At 39.5% G+C, this 23,113-nt stretch overlaps 1 protein-coding gene across 1 annotated transcript; it reads right to left on the minus strand.

Annotated features, from left to right (window-relative positions):
- Positions 1–5,889: 5,889 nt before the first annotated feature.
- On the minus strand, positions 5,890–8,943 carry LOC116256446 (transcription factor TCP24-like). The gene is made up of 3 exons (XM_031632811.2): positions 8,690–8,943; positions 8,489–8,619; positions 5,890–7,747 (listed from the first exon to the last, which is right to left on the minus strand). Exon 3 carries the CDS (start codon positions 7,608–7,610, stop codon positions 6,237–6,239), a length of 1,374 nt encoding a protein of 457 aa, XP_031488671.1. The 5' UTR covers positions 7,611–7,747; positions 8,489–8,619; positions 8,690–8,943; the 3' UTR covers positions 5,890–6,236.
- Positions 8,944–23,113: the final 14,170 nt, after the last annotated feature.

Consider the following 23,113-nt stretch of genomic DNA (forward strand, 5'->3'; position numbering starts at 1 on the left):
ACACTCTTCACATTCCTCACATACCATTCACCCAGGGTAGATCGGTGGCAACTTCTGAAATCACATTGTCATGTAATAAATAAGATCAGAGCTTTTCTCTAACATAATTAACAGAGCATGATCTATATATATATATATTATAGTGGATTTTTTGCTTTTTCCTAATTATAAGCACCCTTACTTAATAATAGCTTGAAATATGTACACGCAATTTCACTAAAAAATTAGCATCCCTTGATGATTCTGAATTTAATGCAAAAAATAGCTTTTCAAGATGGTTTTCGTTCACTTCCCTTCGGTTGTAGAGTCGATAATCGTGACAATGGGCAGCTCCCTATATCACTTAATTCCCTAGCATGATTAATAGCATATTAATAGGAAAACAAACTTCAAGCACATCATAAAGTTCTTTTTATATAATGATGATCCATGTGGCTCAACCATCAGTAAATTTTTTATTCACCTGATCAATTTGTTGTGTTGACAGTGCAGAAGGAAATAAATTTTATATTTTCCTCATTAATGACCAACAGAAATAACGTCAATCACGAAAGCCAACTGCATACGTTGCAGTTGCCTTAAAATGCGCTCCTCTATCTATACATGCAAGTGTCACAAATATAACGGACCTTTTATATCAGTTAATGTCTTCATTGAACTGTCCGTAAAGTTCTAGGAACCAAACTCAGCACTATTTTTTGGATATATATGCCAGCAGAACCAGAAATTTTGGCTGGAAGAACACTAATTCAATAACTCTAATGCTTTTAGGAGCACCTATATATACAAACAAACAAATTATTAACATAAAAAGAAATGAACTTTGTAAAGTTGTTGTTGGCAGCTGCCTGCGCGGCTGCGCCAGCCACCATATATATATATATATATGAATTTTGGCTGGAAGGAACACTAATTCAATGACTCTAGCACTTATATATACAAACAAACAAATTATTAACATAAAAATAAATAAATTTTGTGAGACTGTTGTGGGCAACTGCCTACACCAGCCACCATGTATATATATATATATATATATATATGAATTTTGGCTGGAAGGAACACTAATTCAATGACTCTAATAAGAGTACCTATATATACAAACAAACAAATTATTAACATAAAAATAAATAAATTTTGTGAGACTGTTGTGGGCAACTGCATGCACCAGCCATGTGGCTCCACCCTATATATATATATAAAGTATTATCTGTGAACATACGCTTACGTCAATTCCTGTGTACCAGCTGAACCAGACGCAGGAAGATGCCAGTCTACATTTCAACTTGAGAGGCTACTCTTGTCATCCCTTGTGGACTATAAAAATTTCTCTTACGAATCATAGTCCTTTCATTTTAAAATCAGTATCCCTCTAGTACATTAAAACCCAGCGCCTCTTGTTTGGCTCTAAGAATATAACAAATTAGATGGAACAAATAACTCCTCTTGTTTAGCCTATGTTATCAAAAGTTCTATTTATAGCCTAGGCAGTGGATTGAGCCCACGCAAGGCCGGAATAAGCAGGACTAGATCCATTAAAGAGTCCAAAAAGAAAAAAAAAAGACCAATAATTGCATTATTAGTTGTGAAACATGATAATAAAATTGAAAGACTTTCAATAAAAAAAAGTACGGCTATCAAATTATAACTAACGAACAATTAAAATGCATGATAATATTAAAACGTTAAAGCATTCAATAACTTGATAAGAAACAATAACTAAAAGTTTGAAATATCAAACCTAATAAACAATTAAAGTGAAAGTTATATAACATAAGAAAAGCCAATTTACAATATGTTATGTTCTAGAGCATGCAAAATAGCATGGGACGAGAGTCTACTTTCAACAAACCTAAACGATTAAAAAAGCCCTACAATTGCTAATTTGAAGTAGAAGAAACAGATGAACGCTCTACACAAAGCAAAATTTTTATATTAACAATGTTTGACAGGAAACTATCTAAATATTATAATTCAAATCACCAAAATAAGCACTGGAAAAAATTTTATATATATATATATATATATATATATATATATATATATATATATATATATATATATATATATATATATATATATATACACACACACACACGTGCAAGATGAAAAGGAATCAGAAAACGAAAAATCTACATATGGCTAGAGAAGGAAGAAGAAGAGAGAAAAAGTTTCCCTCAGATCGCACCAAAAACAAAAAAAAAAAGACAAGCTGTTCAAGGAAAAAAATTACCTTGGCCACTGTGTGCCTAACAACCTGTTCACTAAATTTTTGTCTATATTTCCTAATGAAAATAAATGGAGAGCTACTGTGAAATGGCTAACCAAAGAATCCAGCAAGCAGGTTCGACAGAAGCTCCACAAACAAGATGGTGAAGTTCTGAAATAACGGCTAGCAAATACAACTTTCTCCCAACATGAAAACATATTCAAAGAGTTGAACTACAAATTGCACATTTTCCTTTCTTGATTCTGATTTGGCATATCCTAAGTCTTGCCTGGATGTTCCCCAACAGGCTAACCCCCTTTCTCTCTCTCCAGAAAAAAAGGAACAAAACGCACACACACACACACTATTGCCATGGAAATTGTGTTTTCTTAGTCTAGCAAATGTCAGAAAAGCATCAAACTTAAGTAGCAAAAATGTAATAAAGAAAGCTATAACAAATAACAAGTTGGCATTTTCTAAGAATCATAAGCTGCAACTGAAAAGCCCAGTAGCTACAGAAATTCTTACAACTAATACACTGTGCAGCACGATCTGGGCTCTCCTTTTCTTTGTATTTTCTCTTCGTTTCTGTTGAGGTGCCGTATTATGCTAACATACACAGCTCTAGTGATTAACTTAAATGCTACTGTGTCAAGAATCTTGCGATATCTATTATTATTGTTGTTATTTTCACCTGACAGAGACCGTGCAGCACATGCATGGCCTGTACATTTGGCACTCCTCTCGTACTTCCTTTGCATCCTTTCCCCACAGTTTACGGCCTTTACTAATTATGAAGACGATAGCTTAAAATTCATAGGCGATGTCAGCTGAACTAATAAAGTAAGAAAAGTCCAGTTTCATCAAATTAACAATACTGTTGTTGAGTAGATAAAAAACAGTAGTAACTAGAATGACCAGCTCAGCAGTAATAAATAACTTCCATAATCTCAAAACATAAATCATTCGTTGTTCCCCAAGAAATTGATAAATCATTCTCCGTAATTTTGAAATACAATAGAATTGATTAGATCCTAATGATACGGAATAGGATTATAATATCATGAAGTCCTATTGATATCCTTAGACTAATACTTTTTACTATCTTCTGCTTATGCATAAGAGAATTTGAAGAGGTTTAAAATTAACTAAGAAAATAGTTGCATAGTTTCAATCATGTACTCCTCCATCTTGATGTGGGAGTCGAATTCTCATGTTCAGTTGATTATAAGGAGTTCAAACTTGCACATGCGAATCATTTCTTCGTCATTGACACAAATCCCAAGAGTGAAGAAGTTCACGTTTCAGATATTGTATTTAGAATTTACAAACCAGATTATCAGTACTTCTGAAAATTTAGTTGATGCATGTGGTTGTATCTATGCAAGGATATCGAGATCGCTAAAATTTCTTTGTGATTACAAAATTACCTCACGATCTTGAAACAATCATAAATGCCTAAAAATGCGACAAGGCCTCAGAATTGTACAAGCATTTTATTGGATAGAAAGTTAGATTAAATAATAACACTAAAAAATAAATGGAAGCAGACCACATGAGCATGGCATATTTACTTATTTCCAAAACTTGAGACCTAAAAAGACCACAGTTAAAAATAAATATAGGTGGTTAGCAGGTCGCATGTGAGGCAGTGATGGAGCCGCGTTATACTTAGGATAGACAGTTGCCCACACTGTCTTCTAAATTTCCCTTTACAAGTATTTTGTTGTAACTATTCTTTTAATTAAGCTACCTTAGTGCCCGTCGTTTTTTCTTAATTGTCCGCAAATTATTTTTTCACTTTAATTTTTTATCCTTAAAAAAATAAAAATTATTTAAAGCAAATGTACGTATGTCATTTTATGTTCTTCAGAAAAGGGTCAATCTCTAAGTTTCAAATTCGTCTAAGGTCAAATTTTTTAAAATATTTTTTTTTGGACAAGAAAACCTAATATTGTTAGTAATATATAATTAAGAGACTGGAACAATCTTTCTTGCAAAATTATTGCTTTACCTTCTATAAAAGTAACAAAATTCATTATTGACCTTATATAACCTACGTTCACTCTACAGTCTCAGTTGTCGTGCAAAGTTGGAAGCAAAGAGAACTTCTGTTTCTTATTGTATTTTGTAAAAATAAAAAATGTTACCACTTTTTAACTTAGGAGATGTAGAACTCATCTTAAGAAAAACATGATAGGCATCAAACTTATGGTATTTTAATATTTGTCAATAACCTTTTCTAAAAGTAGTGGGAATATACATTTTAAAATATATACACACGAAAACATGGGTATTATGTTTGTACAAATAAATACGACAAATTTTCATATTATGCTAGATTCTGAGAAATGCCATTCTCATAAATTTTCTTCATCTACAATACATAATAACAGAAATCATTTTATTTTGCTAACTAAAAAATTATGAATTGTTTTTTTACTTTAACCCAACTATGACTTTTAGTTTTTAATTTGAAATTTGATGAAAAGTTACTTCCCTTTAGATAACAATTGTTGATTTTCCATTGAGGTGTCAAGTTAAGGACCCTAAATTAAGTCCCAAGACATTTTGTTGCTTGAGCTTTTTCATGGTGCTATCCTCATGATACCTATTGACTCTCACCTCTTCATCGATATATTAAGATTGCTCTCTCTCTCTCTCTCTCTCTCTCCATCCACAAACATACATGTGTGCATGTGTTGCAATTAGGTGGTTCGAAGATTATTATGAAGAAACATAAACTCATGCAGTTCTAACAACTTATATAGGATTCTAACTTCACTATTTTCACTTTTCCTGAATGTGGTGTTTTGAAACCCGCATCTTACCTTTCCAGTGTGGGATTACTCTTGTGAAGAGGCCCACCTCCAAAACCAAGTCCAACCCAAGCTTGTTGCTCTTGCACAGTCGTACTTCAGTTCCTGTTTGCTCAGGTGGTTCTTCCTCCCAAAACAATTTTTTTATTGAACTTCAATTTCCTTAGTAAGGGGGTCACGTGCTTTTCAGGGAAATCATCAACGCTGTCATAACACTAAGTTTCGTTTTCTTTCTGTTGCATACTCTTTTCCATTTTTATTTAGTATTATTGATGAGGGCAAGCCAATAGTCATTCACCGCATGGTTTAAAAGGAAACCTGCAGCGTCGTGGGTGCCATACTTAATGTGATATATCCAACATTCTATATCAAGGGGGAAGAGAAAGACCAGCACCAAACTCATGGCCCATGCATACGGGAATGCCCCCATGAGATTCATGGAGCTGATGACAAAGGGGATACATGCTAATGGATCTCATCATCTCAAAGTCATGATCCGTCGGCATGGAGAGCGGGCCCACAAGCCTTCAGGCGATGCTCATGCTAACTGTATGGAGCTCGAGAAGTGTACTCATGTAGTCGTCATGAGCACGGTACTCATGAAGTTGCTCTCATCTTCATTAAGAGACTTGATGTTCGGTCTGGCTGGAAAACAAGTCCGCCTCGGCCCTGTATCGCATTTCTGTATCTGATACTAAAAGAAAGAGTTCTGTTCGAGCATTGTTAATGCCCTAGGTATTTATTGTATTGTCTCAGCTTGTACGCTACCACGAGGGGTAGTGGCAGGTCAATCATGCAGTTTTAGGAAACGTTTAATCCATCCATCAATCAAGACTGCTGCCATCAATCCCGTGGAGACAGTTACAGAAAAAAAAGGCATGTATTCAATCAGAATAGGGAACACCATTCGAAAAACAAGGGAAAGGTCGACAACAGTCCGCTGATGGACAGCACCAAGGACACCGCATGCGTCGAAAATCATACTAAATGATAATAACAGCAACAATTACAACAGAGACGATGATCCGAATTTTAAGAAAAGGAAAAAGGATGTGACGGCAACAACGATGGCCATTAACCGTTTGCCTCGTGTGTGTGATAATGGTTTTGCACTTTTTGGTAAGTGGAGGAAGAGAAAAGAAAGAGGTAGATCGGTGTACCTGTGAGAGAAAGAGAAGAATGACTGCTTCCCTATTACTGACAGGCCATCAACTTTTCCCTTCTTCCTTGAGGTCGGTGTGCCTGCATCCGTCGCCGTAATACAGATGAAGACGAGCGTCGAACCCAGTTTGGAACTGGCTCCCACCTATTGCCTGCGGTTGCCCGATGAAGAACGGCAGCCCTGGGGACGCTCCTTGGTTGTTGGGAAACGGAGGGGCGAGCTTCTGGAGCTGGTGATGGTGGTGCTGAGACATCAATGCAGATGAATTGGACTGAAGGGTCCCCCTATTGGAGCCGGCAGCGAAGCAGTTGTAGTCGTTCGAGTTGGCGACAGGGACGTGGTTGCCTTGCAAGAAAGCGAATTGCTGAAGCTCTGGGTGATGGTCCACCAACCCCAGGTTACAAGGCGGGCTCAACGGAGCACTGCTCATCAGCTGAGCCGAGTTCACGAGGTTCGGTGAGGGCATGACCAAGGAGGCCTGAGGTTTGCCCTGAGAGAAGATGGACGCGGCCGCGTTCATGTTGAAGTAGTCGAGGATCGGTGGAAGCATGGGCGGCGGCTCCGGCTTCTTGAGGGAGACGGGGTGCTTGTTGCTGGTCTTGGACGGGAAGCCTGGGTGCTGATTCTGAAGGTCCATGAGGAGGTCCGTGAACGAGGAAGACGAGGAGGGTGGTTGGTGTTGCTGAGTGTTGCATTTCTGGGAGGCGACCTCTTCAACCGATGTTGTGGTGGCGGTCGTGGCAACGGTGACGACCTTATCTTTCGCCCTCTCCCTAGCCCTCTCTCTGGCCTTCACCCGTATCTCAGAGCGTGAAAGTGATAAAACGGAGCCTCTGCTTGTCTCAGAGGTGCTGCTGCAGGCTGATCGGGTGCTCAGAGGGAGAGGTTGGGCAGGGTCCTGGTCGGGGGCGGCGGATGGCAGCCTGTCGAAGAGCGTGCCTTCCAGAGAAGGAAGCTCTGATATGGCGTCGGCAGCAGCTTTTATGAGCCAGTCCACAGCCTTGCTGGGCTGATCGAAACCCAACCTGTCCTGCAGGTCGTAGAATTGAATAGCGGTTGACACCGAAAGGCGCACCCTGCGGTCACGAAGGCCCTTCGCGGTCAGTACCTTGCTATGCCGGTCTTTGCCCCCAGATGCCCTCGAAACCCTAAAGATCCTGGACGGCTGCGGATGCTGCATCTGCAGCTGCATAGATTGCTGTTGCAGCTGCCAAGAGCTGGACGACGGCTTTGTGTCCTCTTCTCCGTCTTCTCCTTCCTCCTCATCCTCTCCTCCTGTTCCTCCTCCTTCATCTTCTTCCTCATCGATGTCGTCGTCTTCTTCCGTGGTCGCAGTTTGCTGCCTCACCTCGTTTGGCAGAGCTTTGACATTGTTTCTTGATCGCTTCGCTGCGTGCGAGAGCGTCACTTCCGCTTCCATGCCGCTTTCATCAGTCCTCTCTCTCTATCGGTAGAGTTGCCGGTTTTTCTCCTTCCGTTCAAATTAAATTATGTCGACATCTTTTTCACCTTTAGACACTCAGGGAAAGGAAATCCTCGATCGACCTCCTTCTTCACCTAAATAAAAGAGGAAAAAGTTTGTTTAACAGAAAACAAATAAAAAGGAAAAGAAAAACGCAGAAGGAAGCTTATTTTTTCCTCCTCCTCTTCAACTAAAGCAAGCTTTTGCAGCAAAATGGCAGAAGAGTTTATTGCGTTAGTACTACTTTCTCCTGCTCGTAGTCTCTATTTTGGCAAGAGAAAATGATCGGAATCATCAAAATCTTCTAATCTCTTGCAAGACGAGAAAACTGGATGATTCTTCACCTGGGAAAAGCCAGTCACGCTGTGACCGCAATAAGTCAAGAGCTGTTTTAGGGAATCGAACGTTCATCGATCTCCATCTTTTCTAGTCAAACTCAAAGCAAAATAACCTAGAAATTACACATCGAAGAAATACAAAACAGCTAGACAAAGATCGGCTCCTTTACGAGAAGAAAATCCAAACAAAAAAAAAAAAAATCGAAAGAGTTTCGGACCAAAGTTAGCCACTTAGGCAACGGATCTGGCGCTCCTCCGACCTTGGAAAGCCTTCCATTCTTACAAAGAAGAAATCAATGGTTAGAGGCGGAAACAACCGGCGTCTCAGATCTCGATGCCCTAGCTTCCATCTATTCTACACCAAAAGCAGAAGAAGAAGCATGAATCGCCTCAAACAACTCATCTGATTTCCCGCTCCCAGCTCTGGGACGTCTCTCTCTCTCTCTCTCTCTCTCTCTCTCGCTAAAGCAGAAGATACTGAACTGAGAAATTTCTCACCTTTGGTTTCACAACTCCAGGGTACTTCGTCTCCTACTCCTCAGCCGCCATTAGCCAACGGCAAGCAAGCTTCTCTCTCTCTCCCTCTCCACTCACGCGTGGTTCTTCCTTCCTTCGCCTAGCGATCATAGCTGAGAATCAAATTATCATCAGTATCAAAGCTAGGGGACGGAGTGAAAGCAAGAAAGCGATTAAAAATACTTTTCCAGTGGATTGGGCGTCATTACACAACTCTCCTTTTTCTATCTCCCTCCCCTCTCTCTCTCGAATCTAGGCAAAGGCTCGGCATTCGACGAGGATGCCCTAATGAGCTCTGGCCCAACCCGACCACTGCCCCTTTTCTCTTCCTCTTGACGGCCGAGCCCAGCTACCTTAGCTGACTGTCCAAAGCCAAAGTCGTCGTCCTCGTCGGGAAGACGGCAGCGGAGGCTCAGTCGCTCAGACAGTGCGCCGCTCCGGTTCGCTAATATATAATTAAAAAAGAAGAGAGAGAAGCAATATCTTCCAGTATTTAAAACGCCCAAGGATTTCGAGTAAAATTACAGTGCCTGCCAGTCAGAGAAGGGGGAATTTTGAGTTTTTATTCCCTCACTGCTGCAAAAAACACCCGACTGGCCTTTCTTCTTCTCCGGCCCTCTCATTCTCAGCCTCTTGCGCCTGTGTCTCGTAAGCCCTACTGTGCTTCAGCTAACGAAACTTCACCTCAAATATTTTGTGTCCAAAACTTTGTGATGGTTTTTCAAAAGAAATTGCGTTTCTCTTATGCCGTTCACCTTACGGTAAGATAGATCTGACACGAAAAAGAAGCAAGTGCGGACATTATTTTAGCATTACTTTTTATTATTCGTAATGATTTCCCAGAAAAAAAAGGTTGTCTATAAAAATTACAAGATGTAACTTTTTTTTTTTTTGGGTTAAAATATTAAAGAAGAAAACTTCATTTCCTTATGTCCCACTTGTAAGAAACGGTAAAAATGTGGTGTTTTACACGCATCACTAAGTAGTTCCATTAAAATCTCATTTAATAGAGGACACCAAAAATTTGATGCAAGCATTACCATCAGTGCTCTCTCTCTCTCTCTCTCTCTCTCTCGTTGAAACCTAGAAGCCTTCTATTCTACAGGTTTATTATTTGAGTATTTTTTTTGCAGCGGGTTGGCCAGGTTGGTTGCTGGATCTTTTTTTATCTCCGTTGTTAGTGTGCCCAGCACCGGTCTGCACTTGACCCATCGTTGGCTTTTGTAATGCTGAAATCCCTTTCTCTCTCTAGCAAGGGTAACTTAGCTGCTCGGGCACGGGGTGTGAGTTGAAACTCATCCTTCATTCAATTTCCTATTCATTCAATTTCCTATGGCTGCTACTTTTATTTGTAGTCAAAGTTGGTTATGTGTTAGTAATGGCAGAGTTAGTAATTTTTCATGAGTAATGCCGAAATTAAAGTTTTTAAATTTTGATTAGAGTCGAAATATTATTTTTTAAAATTTTTATATAAAACAAGTAAAATATTCTATATCTAATTTTTAAAAACAAAAATTGAGGCGGGCCTAGTTGACTCCGCCCCTACCTATGAGAATAATCTAAGCCATTAAAATGGAGAGCTCTTACCGGGGCAAAAAACAAAAAAAAGAAGGTAGTGAAGAAATTAAAGTCCAAAAACTATATTTCTTTTTAAGAAAACCTCCAAAATACCCCAACTCAGACTTTCTTTTGTTTGTTTGGTGTATCCCTGTTGAATGCGGTGCTTGCAACACGATCTCATTGGGCATACCCCGTCCTTCTCCCTTGGTTTCCTCTATCTTATTGTTTAAGTCATTTTAACCCAACCCAATAATGTACACTAATTGAAATTAACAAAAACATATAAAGGAGATTCTTCACAAACATTGTGTCATTTAAAATCTCAACATATTTCAAATCATTGATTTTCTTGGGTCACCAAGTTATTCTAACTTCCTTCATAGATCACATATCATTACAACAAACCAGAGACATGCCAACAGGGAGCAGCGTGCCGAAGAGAGGGAAGGTTGTTGACAATGGCAGGGGCGGAGCTAAGGTAGGGTTCTTATGAGCTCTCACCCCACCTCAATTTTTTAAAAAAAAAAATACATGTAAATTTTAAAAAATTTCACTTGTTCTATATAAAAGTTTTGAAAAACGATATTTTGGTCCTAGTCAAAATTTAGAAACTTTAATTTAGCCCTCTCTCATGAAAAATTTCTGCCTCCACCATGGGTAGATGGCGATGGTGGCCGGCAGAGGACACCCTTGAGGAGCCATGGGCGATGATAGTGGTAATGAGAACCATCGACACAGCCGACTATGGTTGAGATAAGATGCGTAGAGGATAAAACACTTTCATAATGAATCCATCCTTTGCGCCAATGTCTTCTTCCCACCAATATCGCTGCTTCTTTTCTTTAATTCCTCAATCTGCCAAAGATCGGCATTCCATATTCATGCCTGCATACATGTCGTCTTCCTTTCACGCTTCTAGGTAAATCCCCAATTCTCAAATCAAAGGGTCCACGATTGAAAAGTTTCCTCAAAACCTATGCTATAGCCTCTAGTACCAAAGCTACTCCATGAAAAAAATATGTACTTTCCATTGATCTTATCTTCTATTTGTTTTTTCATCTTTTTATGTATTTTTATTATGGAGGTAATTCTTTGTAACTGCCAGGATGCACATTTGTCTTGTGGTTATTTTTCCATGATGGTCGCAAGTATTGATTGCTAATATATCTCAATAAGGTAAATTATGAAAATGAATTTGTGTCTTAAATCTTAAGATATATGGGATATTGCCAAGAAAAAATGTAAAACTAAAGAATGCTTAAGTTAAGGAAAAACTTGTCCACTCACAGTGATTAGTCTGTATTTACAAGAAGCTCACAACCATGAAAAGAAGATGGATTTGGAAGCAGATAGATTTATATCAATCATTATTTTAGCTCTGTAGTTTGATATGTAAATGTCCCCCTTGTTTGCCAAGTATGTGTACTTTCATGTTTATCAACATGCTTTGGCATAAGCGCCTTATGATGTTTGTCTATTGCCTTATGATGTTTCTCTATAAAATACTCATAAAGGGACGCTAGGAACTACATGTTTTAGGTTATAAAAGGATGTGGCATTATTCAGTCCCTAATTGGAATTCCTTAGCACTCTAGTGCTTAATTTTACATTCATGTTATTATCTGAAAGTTGTTATTGTGAAAGTGGCCCTCCGTTTTTCAACTTTTACCATTCAAGAGTGTTAGATAAAATAATTAAATAACGATTTTAAGCAACCTTGTTGGCATTAATGAACATACCGACTTTGGTTTCCTCTTTCTCTAGGTATGTTGCTCCATCAGCTAGTCTTTCATCATGTATGTTTCTTATATTAATCTTTTCTCTCCCCTAATTGTGTAGGTATGTTCCGCCTCAGTTGCAATGCTTTTCACCACAATTGTATTTGTATTTCTATACGGTTATCATCTAATCTATCTATTGTGAGCTTGCCGTGCAAGCTAGATACAAACCAAGCATATCATGCAGAGGCAGTGCCACTTACGAATATCCTAGGTAGCAGAATATACTGGTCAACATCCAATAACATATATTTATCATTGTTTTTGCACCTTTCAGTGTTTTTACCAAAGTATGTATGTATGTTATTTCCACCTCTTTTTTTATATACATGCACATAAAACAAATAAGAAACCTTGAAGATACCAAGTAAAAAATAAAAATAATAGAACATAAATTAAGTTATACTATTAAAGTATAATTGCTACGTTGCCTTTCATAAGGGAAAAGACTACCAAAGTGTTCTACCCAAGTAGCGTATCTTGTCCCAGTAGTTTCATCCTTCTTTGGAAGGCAGGCATATGCTCCAAAGATAGTGATCAATCCCATCAGCTCGTACCACTGATCAACTCAAGCAGTCAAGCAGAACCTTAATTGAAATATAACCTTTGTTCACCAGTTTGTATGTGATCCATTCTCAGCCAACAGTGAGAATCAAGCTAGGCTGTAAAATAAAGAAAAAATGTGGTATTAAGCTAGCAAATAATGTAAACCTTTACCTTTTAAAACTACAAAATAAGTTACCAAATTATCAATTTTAACATCCCGACCCAAAAAATAATATAATGCCAAATATATTATCGCAATAGGTCAAAAGCATCCAGAAACCAAAAAAAAAAACAGATGAATATCTAACAAGAGTGAACAAAGTGAGCTGTTTCACTCTTTGAGTTGGGGAAAAAGATCATGAGAAAAGAACCATTGGATAAAAGTGCAAGAAGGATCCAATTAATGAGCACACTCACACCAATAACTTGTAAGTGGGTTATGGAAGATGCAGATGAGCATAGTTCCAAACAAATCTTAGATTACCTCACTTTTAGAAATATCTATATTTGAGAATATTGGGGATGTCCACTCCACTCCCATAAAATGGCATTATCAACATGCTTAACATTTCCCGTCATAGCAGAAGACATTGGTGAGGCTAAGAATGCAGCTACATTGCTAACCTCATCTGTGCCATTTCAAGAATAGCATAATGTGAATAGAAGAGGTTCCAACCAGTAGCATTAACATATTGATCAAACTTACTAGGAGACTCCTTGTGCAGTGGAGCATTTGCTACACAATAGTCAAATCATTGAAGGAATCCAATGGCCTTGGCTGCACAACTCCTCAACGGGCCTAAAGTTCCATAGAATCAGGATATCTCCTATATGCAAGAGAGATATTCAATAACATCTAAATTGAATAGAAATATCACATTTAAACCAAATAAATCACTTGTGCTTCATATGGATATATTCTAAGATTCTAAGCCAAAGGAGAGTACCAGTGGATATGGTATTCACTCTAACTTTGTGCTTCCTTCCTTGTTCAAAACACTGCAAGACCAAGGCAATCAGCATGGTGCACTTGAAAGGTCTACAATCCACAGCAAACATGCCTAAATTCACTAACATTGTACCATGGATGAGGGAAAAAAGAAAGATAAATAGAAACATTTTGGAGTATATTGAGAATCAGATTAGAACAATTAGTTGGTTAACTAGTTTATGAATGATGTACAAAGAAAACATAAATATCATTTCTGGAAAAAAAAAAAACTACCAAACAAACCATTCCATTTGCTATGACAACCAAGAAACACAATAGTAAATCCATGCCATGTATTGTCACGTTACAATCCATGTACTTAGAGAAGTTAAAATTCATGAGTGAAAATTTGATTTCTTATACATGTGACTTGTCAAATTTTCCTTGCACAAGCTTGTCTCAGAGATATTTGGTGCCTACAAGATAAAACAAGACCATAAAATCAGCTCCTTAATGTTAAAATCATTGAATGAATACTAAATAGTCTCATTGACAGCCACCTAGGTTGCAAGCATAATCTCAAGAGCAACAACATGGGAATCCGCTAGAGCCCAACCATAACCGTTGTCATCAGATACAATTACATGCAAGAAAGCATCTACTGTGCTTCCTTTGTGTCATACCCCAACACTTTGACCCACAAATAACCCTTTGTTTTTTTGCTAAACATAAAATGTTGAAGTGCGAAACAATGATTCAAAAGGAAAGGAGTCATGCAAATCAAGACAATGGGGCAAACATTCCATTATATAATAAATTTTGTTCATACAAAATTACTTCACGTTCCTCAATAACACATGACAAAAATGCCCCTAAACCATGACATTGATGCCTAACTAAAAACAAGACATCAAAGAGACTTAAACATGACACGCCGGCACTACAATTGACCCAAAACCTCCCCAGTAGGATGTGAGTAGAGCCATCTAATCAACCTACTGCCCCGGGGTCACCAAAACCTGAACAAGAAAAACAACAGAAGGCTTAACCTTCACAGTATGGCAACATCTCAGATAATTCCCCAACCCTCTTAGGTAATGACTCAAATCTAACATAAATAATTACGAAAGCAAATCACTATCATGTCGTGACAGGGCATACAGTCACATGACTTGTCATGAAAGCCCATCACATGTACCAGGACATGTAAAGGCCACTCGATGGCCACAATAACACATTCAATAGTCACATGCAATTCATGCATAAACACATCATTCACTTTCACTTCATTCATATTCTTTTCATTTACATTAACTTTAGTGAATTGAAAGTTTCTGTGGGTGCAAACACAAGCACGTGCACACCAGAGAAGACCTAAAGTTGGGAGACAACCCCCGTGGTGGCCCAAAATGATATGGATCCATTCACGCTACAGTGGAAGAGCAATCATCCATGGATGTGTGAATTCCAATGAGAATTGCTCAGCCTTCCCTATGACACCTAATTTAGGAAGGCGGGAGGCCAACGCTCCAAGCACATCACACAACGATACCCTGGGGCTTTGCACTGTCTGCGTTCTGAGCAGGAGAGACCAGTGGCAAAGGCGGGACATCTCTCAAACACATAGCCACAACCCACTATCCTCTCATCTCTTAATCTGTCTTACTTATCATTATGAAAATATATTCATTCACAAAACGACCGGCTAGCTCATGAGGTTGGTTCACTTCGCGAGTGCACCCATACCTCCAATTGCCTCCACACAAGGGCTACACATATAGTTAACATTCTTAGCTAGTCGTCATTACATTATGGTACAACTACCATTCAATTGCATTCATGCTCATAACAATGCATGTGCAACATATCACAACATTCACGTTAGTCACACACATCAATCACATCTTTCAAGACATAGCCAAACCACGGAGAGTAATCTCGATTCGTGATTGGCTCGTAGTTGTCCTAGGCAATTATCATTCTACGATTCTTTCTAATGCACAATTAGGATTGAGGAGATACTCGAATTCATGCCCTACCTCATCTGTCCTAAGTAGTCACCATTTCTAACATGCAAATGCAATGGCGTAGTAATTTAGAAATGAAACTAATCACATAAGCATTCAATTCATATACATACATTCATTCATTCACATCACAATCATTCAATCACATCACAATAATAGGATCCAACGATCTTGGAAACTCACATTCAAATGTTGGTCCCAGGCAGAGATTTGCCTGGAATGCCGCCACACCTGTCATGCGTCGACGAAACACCCAAAATGCCTCTAGCTTTAAGTCTTGTTGCTCAAGGTCAACTGAATGTGCCCAGTGTACCTGCAAACATAATCAAGTGATAAGTTCTCTACTAACATCGTTGTACAATCTAAACAAGTACCAAATAGAATCATTGAGGCATAGGTCATCACCTCAAGAAGGTGTTGACGGGTAGTATCAACCCAAAGCCCTCCAATAGGTCACTTCCAAACTCTTTGAGCTTGTCACCAAACGGTTTAAGCTCTGCACTTTCGATTTGAACAAATCACTAATATGTTTCTCCTTTGCTTCCTTAGTTGAGACGTCTTCTTAATATACATACTCATTCCCAACAATCGACGTGCATCCACATCAACAAAAGCATACTTCATGAGTTCGCTAAAACGGTTTTAAACCTTCTTCACAACATCACAATCTCTACCATGCTTCCTAATTGCTCTAGCATTTCGAGCAGCCACCTCAAAGTGTTTCAGTGATCCCCTCGCGGCTAGAATCATACAATGCTGCCACCACCAACGCCTTCTATTCGCTGTTATGTGGAGAAAGATGTGTCCCCAAGCTGCAATCCAATTCAATAGCCAGTAAAATAGTGAGAAAGAGTGAAAAAGAATTCAAGAGGAGGGTGTGCCGTAAAATGGGGCCTTCGGCAGTGAAAAGTTGGTTCAGCTGAAGGTGGGAGACACTCAGAGTGAGGAAAAATTGGCGGGACAAAGAGTGTGCAGAAAGGGAGAGTGCTCGGTTGAGGGAGAAGGGAAAACAAACAGAAAATGAGGAGAGGTAGACTGACCGAGAGAGTTTAGGTAGAGGGGAGAGCATGCGGGGGACTGGAGACGAGAGGGTAGTAGAGGAGAGGGACCGTGCGGGAGAGAGCTGGCGGGAAGGAGAAGGAGAGAGAGAATGCAGAGAAAGAGAGAGACAGGCAGAGAGAGAGGGCACTGACAAAGAGGGGAGAGTGCAGGAAAAGAGAGCGTGGGTAGAGAGAAGGCGTGTGAGGAGCGTGGGAGGAAGAGGGGGACTCGACAGGGAGAATCGGGACAGAGGGAGAGGCGACAGAACAACGAGAAGGGAGGAGGAGAAGAAAGAAGAAGAAGAAGGAAGAGAGAGAGAGAGAGACCAACGGCTTACCTATGCACCGCTACTGCCGCCACTGTCGTCTCTTCTACCTCTAGTTTACACTAGGCCGCACAAACCAGCAACCCACGACATGAAGACGAACGCAGAGAGCAGGTGTCGGTTCCTCTTCACGTGCTGGATTCTAGGTCCGGGTCTGGATCTCGGTCCAATCCAACCTGCCCAAATGAAAATCGTTACATCCTACCCTCCTTGAATATAATTTCATTCTCGAAATTTAGATCATATCTCAAACTAAGAACAGGTGTTGATACTTCTTTTGCATATCATCCTCGAGTTCCCATGTGCTCTCCTTCAACCCATGGTGTTGTCATTCCACTTTCACTAAAGGAATTCTCTTAGTGTGAAGTACTTGTTCTCTTTGATCCATAATTTTAATAGGCTTTTCTTCTATCGTCAAATCATCTTGCACCTGGATACCATGAAAGTCAATCACAACTATATGATTTGGTACATACTTTCGAAGCATGAAAACATGGAAAACGTCATGAACATGACTCAAATTAGGTAGTAGCGTCAATCTGTATGCCACTTCTCTGATCTTCTCTAATATTTCAAAAGGTCCAATGAACCTCGGGCTTAACTTTCCTTTAATGTCAAATCAAAAAATGCCTTTAGTAGGTAAAATCTTCAAGAACGCATGATCACCAACTTCAAAAGCCAACTCTCTACATCAAAAGCCAACAAGTTGGCAATCTGTATGGTCTTCCATACAAGGCCTTATAAGGTATCATCCCAATACTAGAGTGATAACTGTTGTTATATGCAAATTCTGTCAATTTCACATGTTTATCTCATTCTTCTTCTAGTTCAAAACACATACACGCAACATGTCCTGTAAGGTCTGAATGGTCCTCTCAGATTGCCCATCAGTTTGGAGGTGAAACATTGTACTCAGATTAAGCTTGGTACCCAATGCCTTTTGCAATTGCCCCTAAATCCTAGAGGTAAAACATGGATCTCGATATGCAATAATAGACTTTGGCACTCCATGCAATCTCACTATCTTGCCAATATATAACTCTACGAGACTTTCCAATGACTGACTGATTCTGATAGGCAGAAAATGAGTGGACTTCGTAAGTTGATCAACAATCACCCATATGGCATCATGTTGTCTTCTGGTGTGAGGCAAACCAACCACAAAATCCACCATAATGTCTTCCCATTTTCACATTGGAATATCTATTCTCTGCAACAGGCCTCCTAGTCACTGATGTTCGGCTTTAACCCGTTGGCAAACTAAACATTTTGCTACATATTCTGTAATTTCACGTTTCATTTCAGGCCACCAGAAATTTTGTTTCATATCCTGAAACATCTTTGTACTGTCAGGGTGTATGAAAAATTTAGATTTGTGAGCTTCATCAAGTTACCCCTTCATCTCTAAGAACCCACAATCTTTGTCGAAACCACAATGAATCATCTTCATATTGATACCAAAGAGAATCTGTCTTCTTACTTTCTTCTATATTTTTAGCAAAATCAAAATCCTCCTTTTGCTTCAATATAAGCACCTCCAACAAAAGATGTCATATCAAGGCAGTCATTGTTGCTTTGTTCTCATCACAAAGGTGAGACTGCCATGATATCATGTCTTGCAACAACATCTAAGAGTGATTCATCATACTGCATAATGTCACCTTAGCATGTCTGCTCAAAGCTTTGGCCACAACATTCGCTTTTCTTTGATGATATGATATTTTGAAATCATAATTTTTAAGTATTCAATCCATCTTCTTTGTCTAAAATTGAGATCCTTTTGGGAGAATATGTACTTCAATGACTTGTAGTTTGTAAACACATCAAATATTGTCTCATAGAGATAGTGTCTCCATATCTTTAGTGCAAATACTACCGCTCTCAATTCCAAATCATGAGTGGGATAATGTTTCTTATGTACCTTCAACTATCTTGATGCATAAGCCACTACACGGCCATGTTGCATCAATATACAACCATAACCGATTCACAATGCATTGGTATACACCACAAATCCGGAATGACCCGATGGAAGCGTCAAAATAGGGGTAGTGGTAAGCTTGTCCTTCAAAGTTTGGAAACTCTTTTCGCACTCTTTATTACAAACAAACTTCACTCCTTTTCTCAATAGCTTAGTCATTGGTGTAGCTATTTTCGAAAAATCTTGTATAAAGTTGCGATAGTATTCTGCCAATCCAAAAAGCTCCTCGGTTACGCTGCATGGCATCCTCCAGTCCTGTACAGCTGAAACCTTAGCCGGATCTATGGAAACTTCATCATTTGAGATCACATGACCAAGGAAGTTTACATTCTCTAGCGAAAATTCATATTTCGAGTACTTGGCATATAACTTATGCTTACGCAAAATACTCAACACACTCCTTAAGTGATCTCTGTGTTCTGCCTCACTATCTGAGTACACCAAAATATCATCAACATAAACAATAACAAACTGATCCAAGCAGTCTTGAAAAACCCGATTCATGAGGTCCATAAACACTATGAGAGCATTCGTCAAACCAAAACGCATGACCCTGAATTCATAATGCCCATATCTAGTTCGAAAGGCAGTCTTAGCAACATCTTCTTTCCAAATTAAGAGTTGATGGTAACCTGCCCTCAGATCAATCTTGGTTAATACATTCGCATTCTTGAGCTGATCAAACAAGTCTTCAATTCTAGGAAGCGGATACTTATTCTTGATGGTGACTTGGTTCAACATGTGGTAATCTATACACAAGTGCATCGTTCCATCTTTCTTCTTAACAAACAATACGGGTGCTTCCCAAGGTGACACACTGGGTCAAACGAAGCCCTTATCTAAGAGCTCTTGTACTTGCTTCTTCAATTTTTCTAACTCTGTGGGTGCCATACAGTATGGTGCCTTAGAAATAGGATTTGTCCTTGGTAACAACTTTATCTTGAATTCAACTTCTCATGTTGGAGGCAAACTCAATAGTTCTTCAGGAAACACATTAGGGTACTCACTCACAATGACAACATCCTCTAAGTTCACCGACTCAGTCTCAGTGGTCAACACATTGACCAAGAATGTCACTCTCCCATTTTCTAACAATCTTTTAGCCTTTAATGCAGACACCATTATCTTATCAGTTTGACTGGCTTTTTGAGCTTGGAATTCCACTGGTTGCATCTCATGAGTCAACAATTGTGTCTACTTCTTTCTGCAATCTATGTTGACATAATGCATATATAGCCAATTCATGCCCAAAATGACATCGAACCCACTAAGACTTATGATCACCAACTGTGCAGGTAAGTGGTATTGATGGATCTCCATGTCTATATTAGGTAGATACTGGCTACATAGATCTTGTGCATGTATAGGGGTAACCACTTTTAAAACATACTACATCATCCTTGCCGACACTTCTAGTGAACTGACAAATCGACTAGATATGAAAGAATGTGTTGCTCATACATCAAATAACACTCTCGCAATGTGAGAACTAACAAGTAATGTACCTTCAATAAAATCGTGTGCCTGAAGCTCCACCACGGTAGTTGCATAGACATGTCTAGTCGTCTTTTGAGCACTAGAAGAACCGGCATCGAGCTTCTTCAAGTCTTTTACTCGCATTGTGGGGCAACCTTTGATAAAGTGTCTCATCCTTCCACAGTGTAAACACGCTTCGGTTTTCTGATAGCACGGCTTCCCGGGGTGCACACGTGAGCAAGTAGGGCACCTCGGTAGAGTCGGAGTAGTCACTGTCCCCTGTGTGGTGTCACTGCGGTTTGGCCTGTTCTGCCTGAATGTTCAGTCATCACACTTGGAACATAAGGCTTTGCCCTGCCTGCAAAGAGGTGGTGTTTGACCTGCATTCATCCACCATGTGTGTGCTGGTTTGTCTTCTTGTGATGGTCCTTATGAGTTCTAGCCCAATCTTCTTCAATGCATCTAGCCATAGTGACCGCCTCATTCAAATCGCGAGGTCTACTAGATATCACCTTGGTTTTGCAGTTCGTCGCCCAGTCCATGTACAAACTTGTTTGCTCTGACCTCATCTGTGGTATAGATATGTGGGCAATGCACCTCTAAGTGTCGATACTTTGTAACATACTCCTCCAAGCCCAAATGATTCTATTGCAACTCAAGGAATTCATACATCTATTTGTTTCTGGCATGTGCTGGGATGTAAGTGCTGAAGAACGAGTCTCTGAACTGCTTCCCTGAGATTGATTGTTGGCCTGTAAACTGAATCTCACGTGTCGATTGCCACCACCGTTTGGCATCATCCTTCAACAAATACGAACCATAGTTAACTTTGTCTCCTTCTGGCATCTTGAGAAGCTCAAAGATGCGTTCAACCTCTTCCATCTATTCTTCTGCCGTGTCTAGGCTGCCATTTCTTGTAAAGACAGGCGGTTGCATTGACATAAACTGCTTGAGTGACACCGTTGTTGCCTTCTCTTTAGGTGGTGCAATGGTGTCTCTTGTAGGAGATGCATGGCTCCTCTGATTACTGACCATTGACTGTACTAGAGATGTTAGTGTCTGCAAAGTTGTCAGCAGTATGGTCTGCTGATCCACAGGTGAAGTCTGTCTTAGTGGGGTTTGGGCACCCACACTAGTTTGGGCATACTGTTGCCCTAACGTACTATCATCCAATAGGGTATGCGCATCTGAATGGGCTGAACTTGGCTCTCTTTGTGCCTCTGTACCTGGCCCACGTCACTTCTTACCTCCTACGTTGGTACTCCATCTGTACAAGCAAGAACCCTCATTCTCATTACAAAGTCTCAGACACTTTTACAAGTCCCATTTGCAAAGATGCATCATAATCATCAAGACATCGATCCACCACATACGTATATATCTTAGTAAAATCAAAACTTCAATAAAAGCTAACTCAAATGGCGCATACCAGGGCAACACAGCTTCACAGATAGGCTTTAACTCACATCCATAGTGGGGTTTTGCCATAACTCTGATACCAAAGTTGTCACACTCCAAACATAAAACGTTTTGGTGCAATGATACAACGATTCAAAAGGAAATGAGCTACGAAAATCCAGACAATGGCGCAAACATTCCATTATATAACAAATTTCGTTCATCCAAAATTACTTTACATTTCTCAATAATACATATGACAAAAATGTCCCAAAAACATGACATTGATACCTAACAAAAAACAAGACATCAAAGAGACCTAAACATGACGCGCCGGTACAATAGACCCAAAACCTCCATAGTAGGATGTGAGTAGAGTCATCTGATCAACCTGCTGCCACGGATTTACTAAAACCTGAAAAAGAAAAACAACAAAAGGCTTAACTTCGTAGTATGGTAGTATCCTAGACAATTCTTTAACCCACTTAGATAAAGGCTCAAATCTAGAATAAACAATTACGAAAGCAAATAACTATCATGTCATGATAGGGCATAGAGTCACATGACTTGTCATGGAAGCTCCTCACATGTACCACGACATGTAAAGGCCACTCGATGGCCAGAATAACACATTCAATGGTCACATGCAATTCATGTATAAACACATCATTCACTTTCACTTCATTCACATTCTTTTCATTTACATTAGCTTAAGTAAAGTGACTGTTCCTGTGGGTGCAAACACAGGCACATGCACACCACATGTGACCTACAGTCAGGAGACAGCCCCCGTGTTGGCCTAAAATGATATGACTCCATTCACGCTGCAGTGCAAGAGCAATCATCCAATGGATGTGTGAATTTGAAGGAGAGTTGCTCAGCCTTTCCTACAACACCCAATTTGAAAAGGCAAGAGCCCAATGTTCCAAGCACATCACACAACGGTACCCTAGAGCCTTGAACCGCCTGCACTCCGAGTATAAGAGACCAGTGGTGGGCAGGACATCTCCCAAACACATAGCCACAACCCACTGGCCTCTCATCTCTTATCCTTTATTACTTATCATTATTAAAACACTTTCATTCACAAAATGACCTACTAGCTTATGAGGTTGGTTTACTTCGTGAGTGCACTCATGCCTCCAGTTGCCTCCACACAAACACATATAGTTAACATTCTTAGCTAGCCGTCATAACATGTTGGGTACAACTACCTTTCAATTTCATTCATTTGCATTCAGGCCCATGACAATGCATGTGCAACATATCACAACATTCACATTAGTCACACACATCAATCACTTCTTTCAAAACTTAGCCAAACCATGGAGACTAATCTCGATCCGTGATTGGCTCGTAGTTATCCTAGGTAATTATCATTTTAGGACATTTTCTAATGCATAATTAGGGTTGATGAGATACTCTACTCAATACCCCTCCTCATCTGTCCTAAGTCGTTACCATTTCTAGCATGCAAATGCAATTGCGTAGTAATTTTAAAAACGAAACTAATCACATAAGCATTCAATTTCCAAGCATATATT

This window comes from Nymphaea colorata, chromosome 6 (genome assembly GCF_008831285.2).
Source record: "Nymphaea colorata isolate Beijing-Zhang1983 chromosome 6, ASM883128v2, whole genome shotgun sequence".
NCBI classification, from domain to species: domain Eukaryota; kingdom Viridiplantae; phylum Streptophyta; class Magnoliopsida; order Nymphaeales; family Nymphaeaceae; genus Nymphaea; species Nymphaea colorata.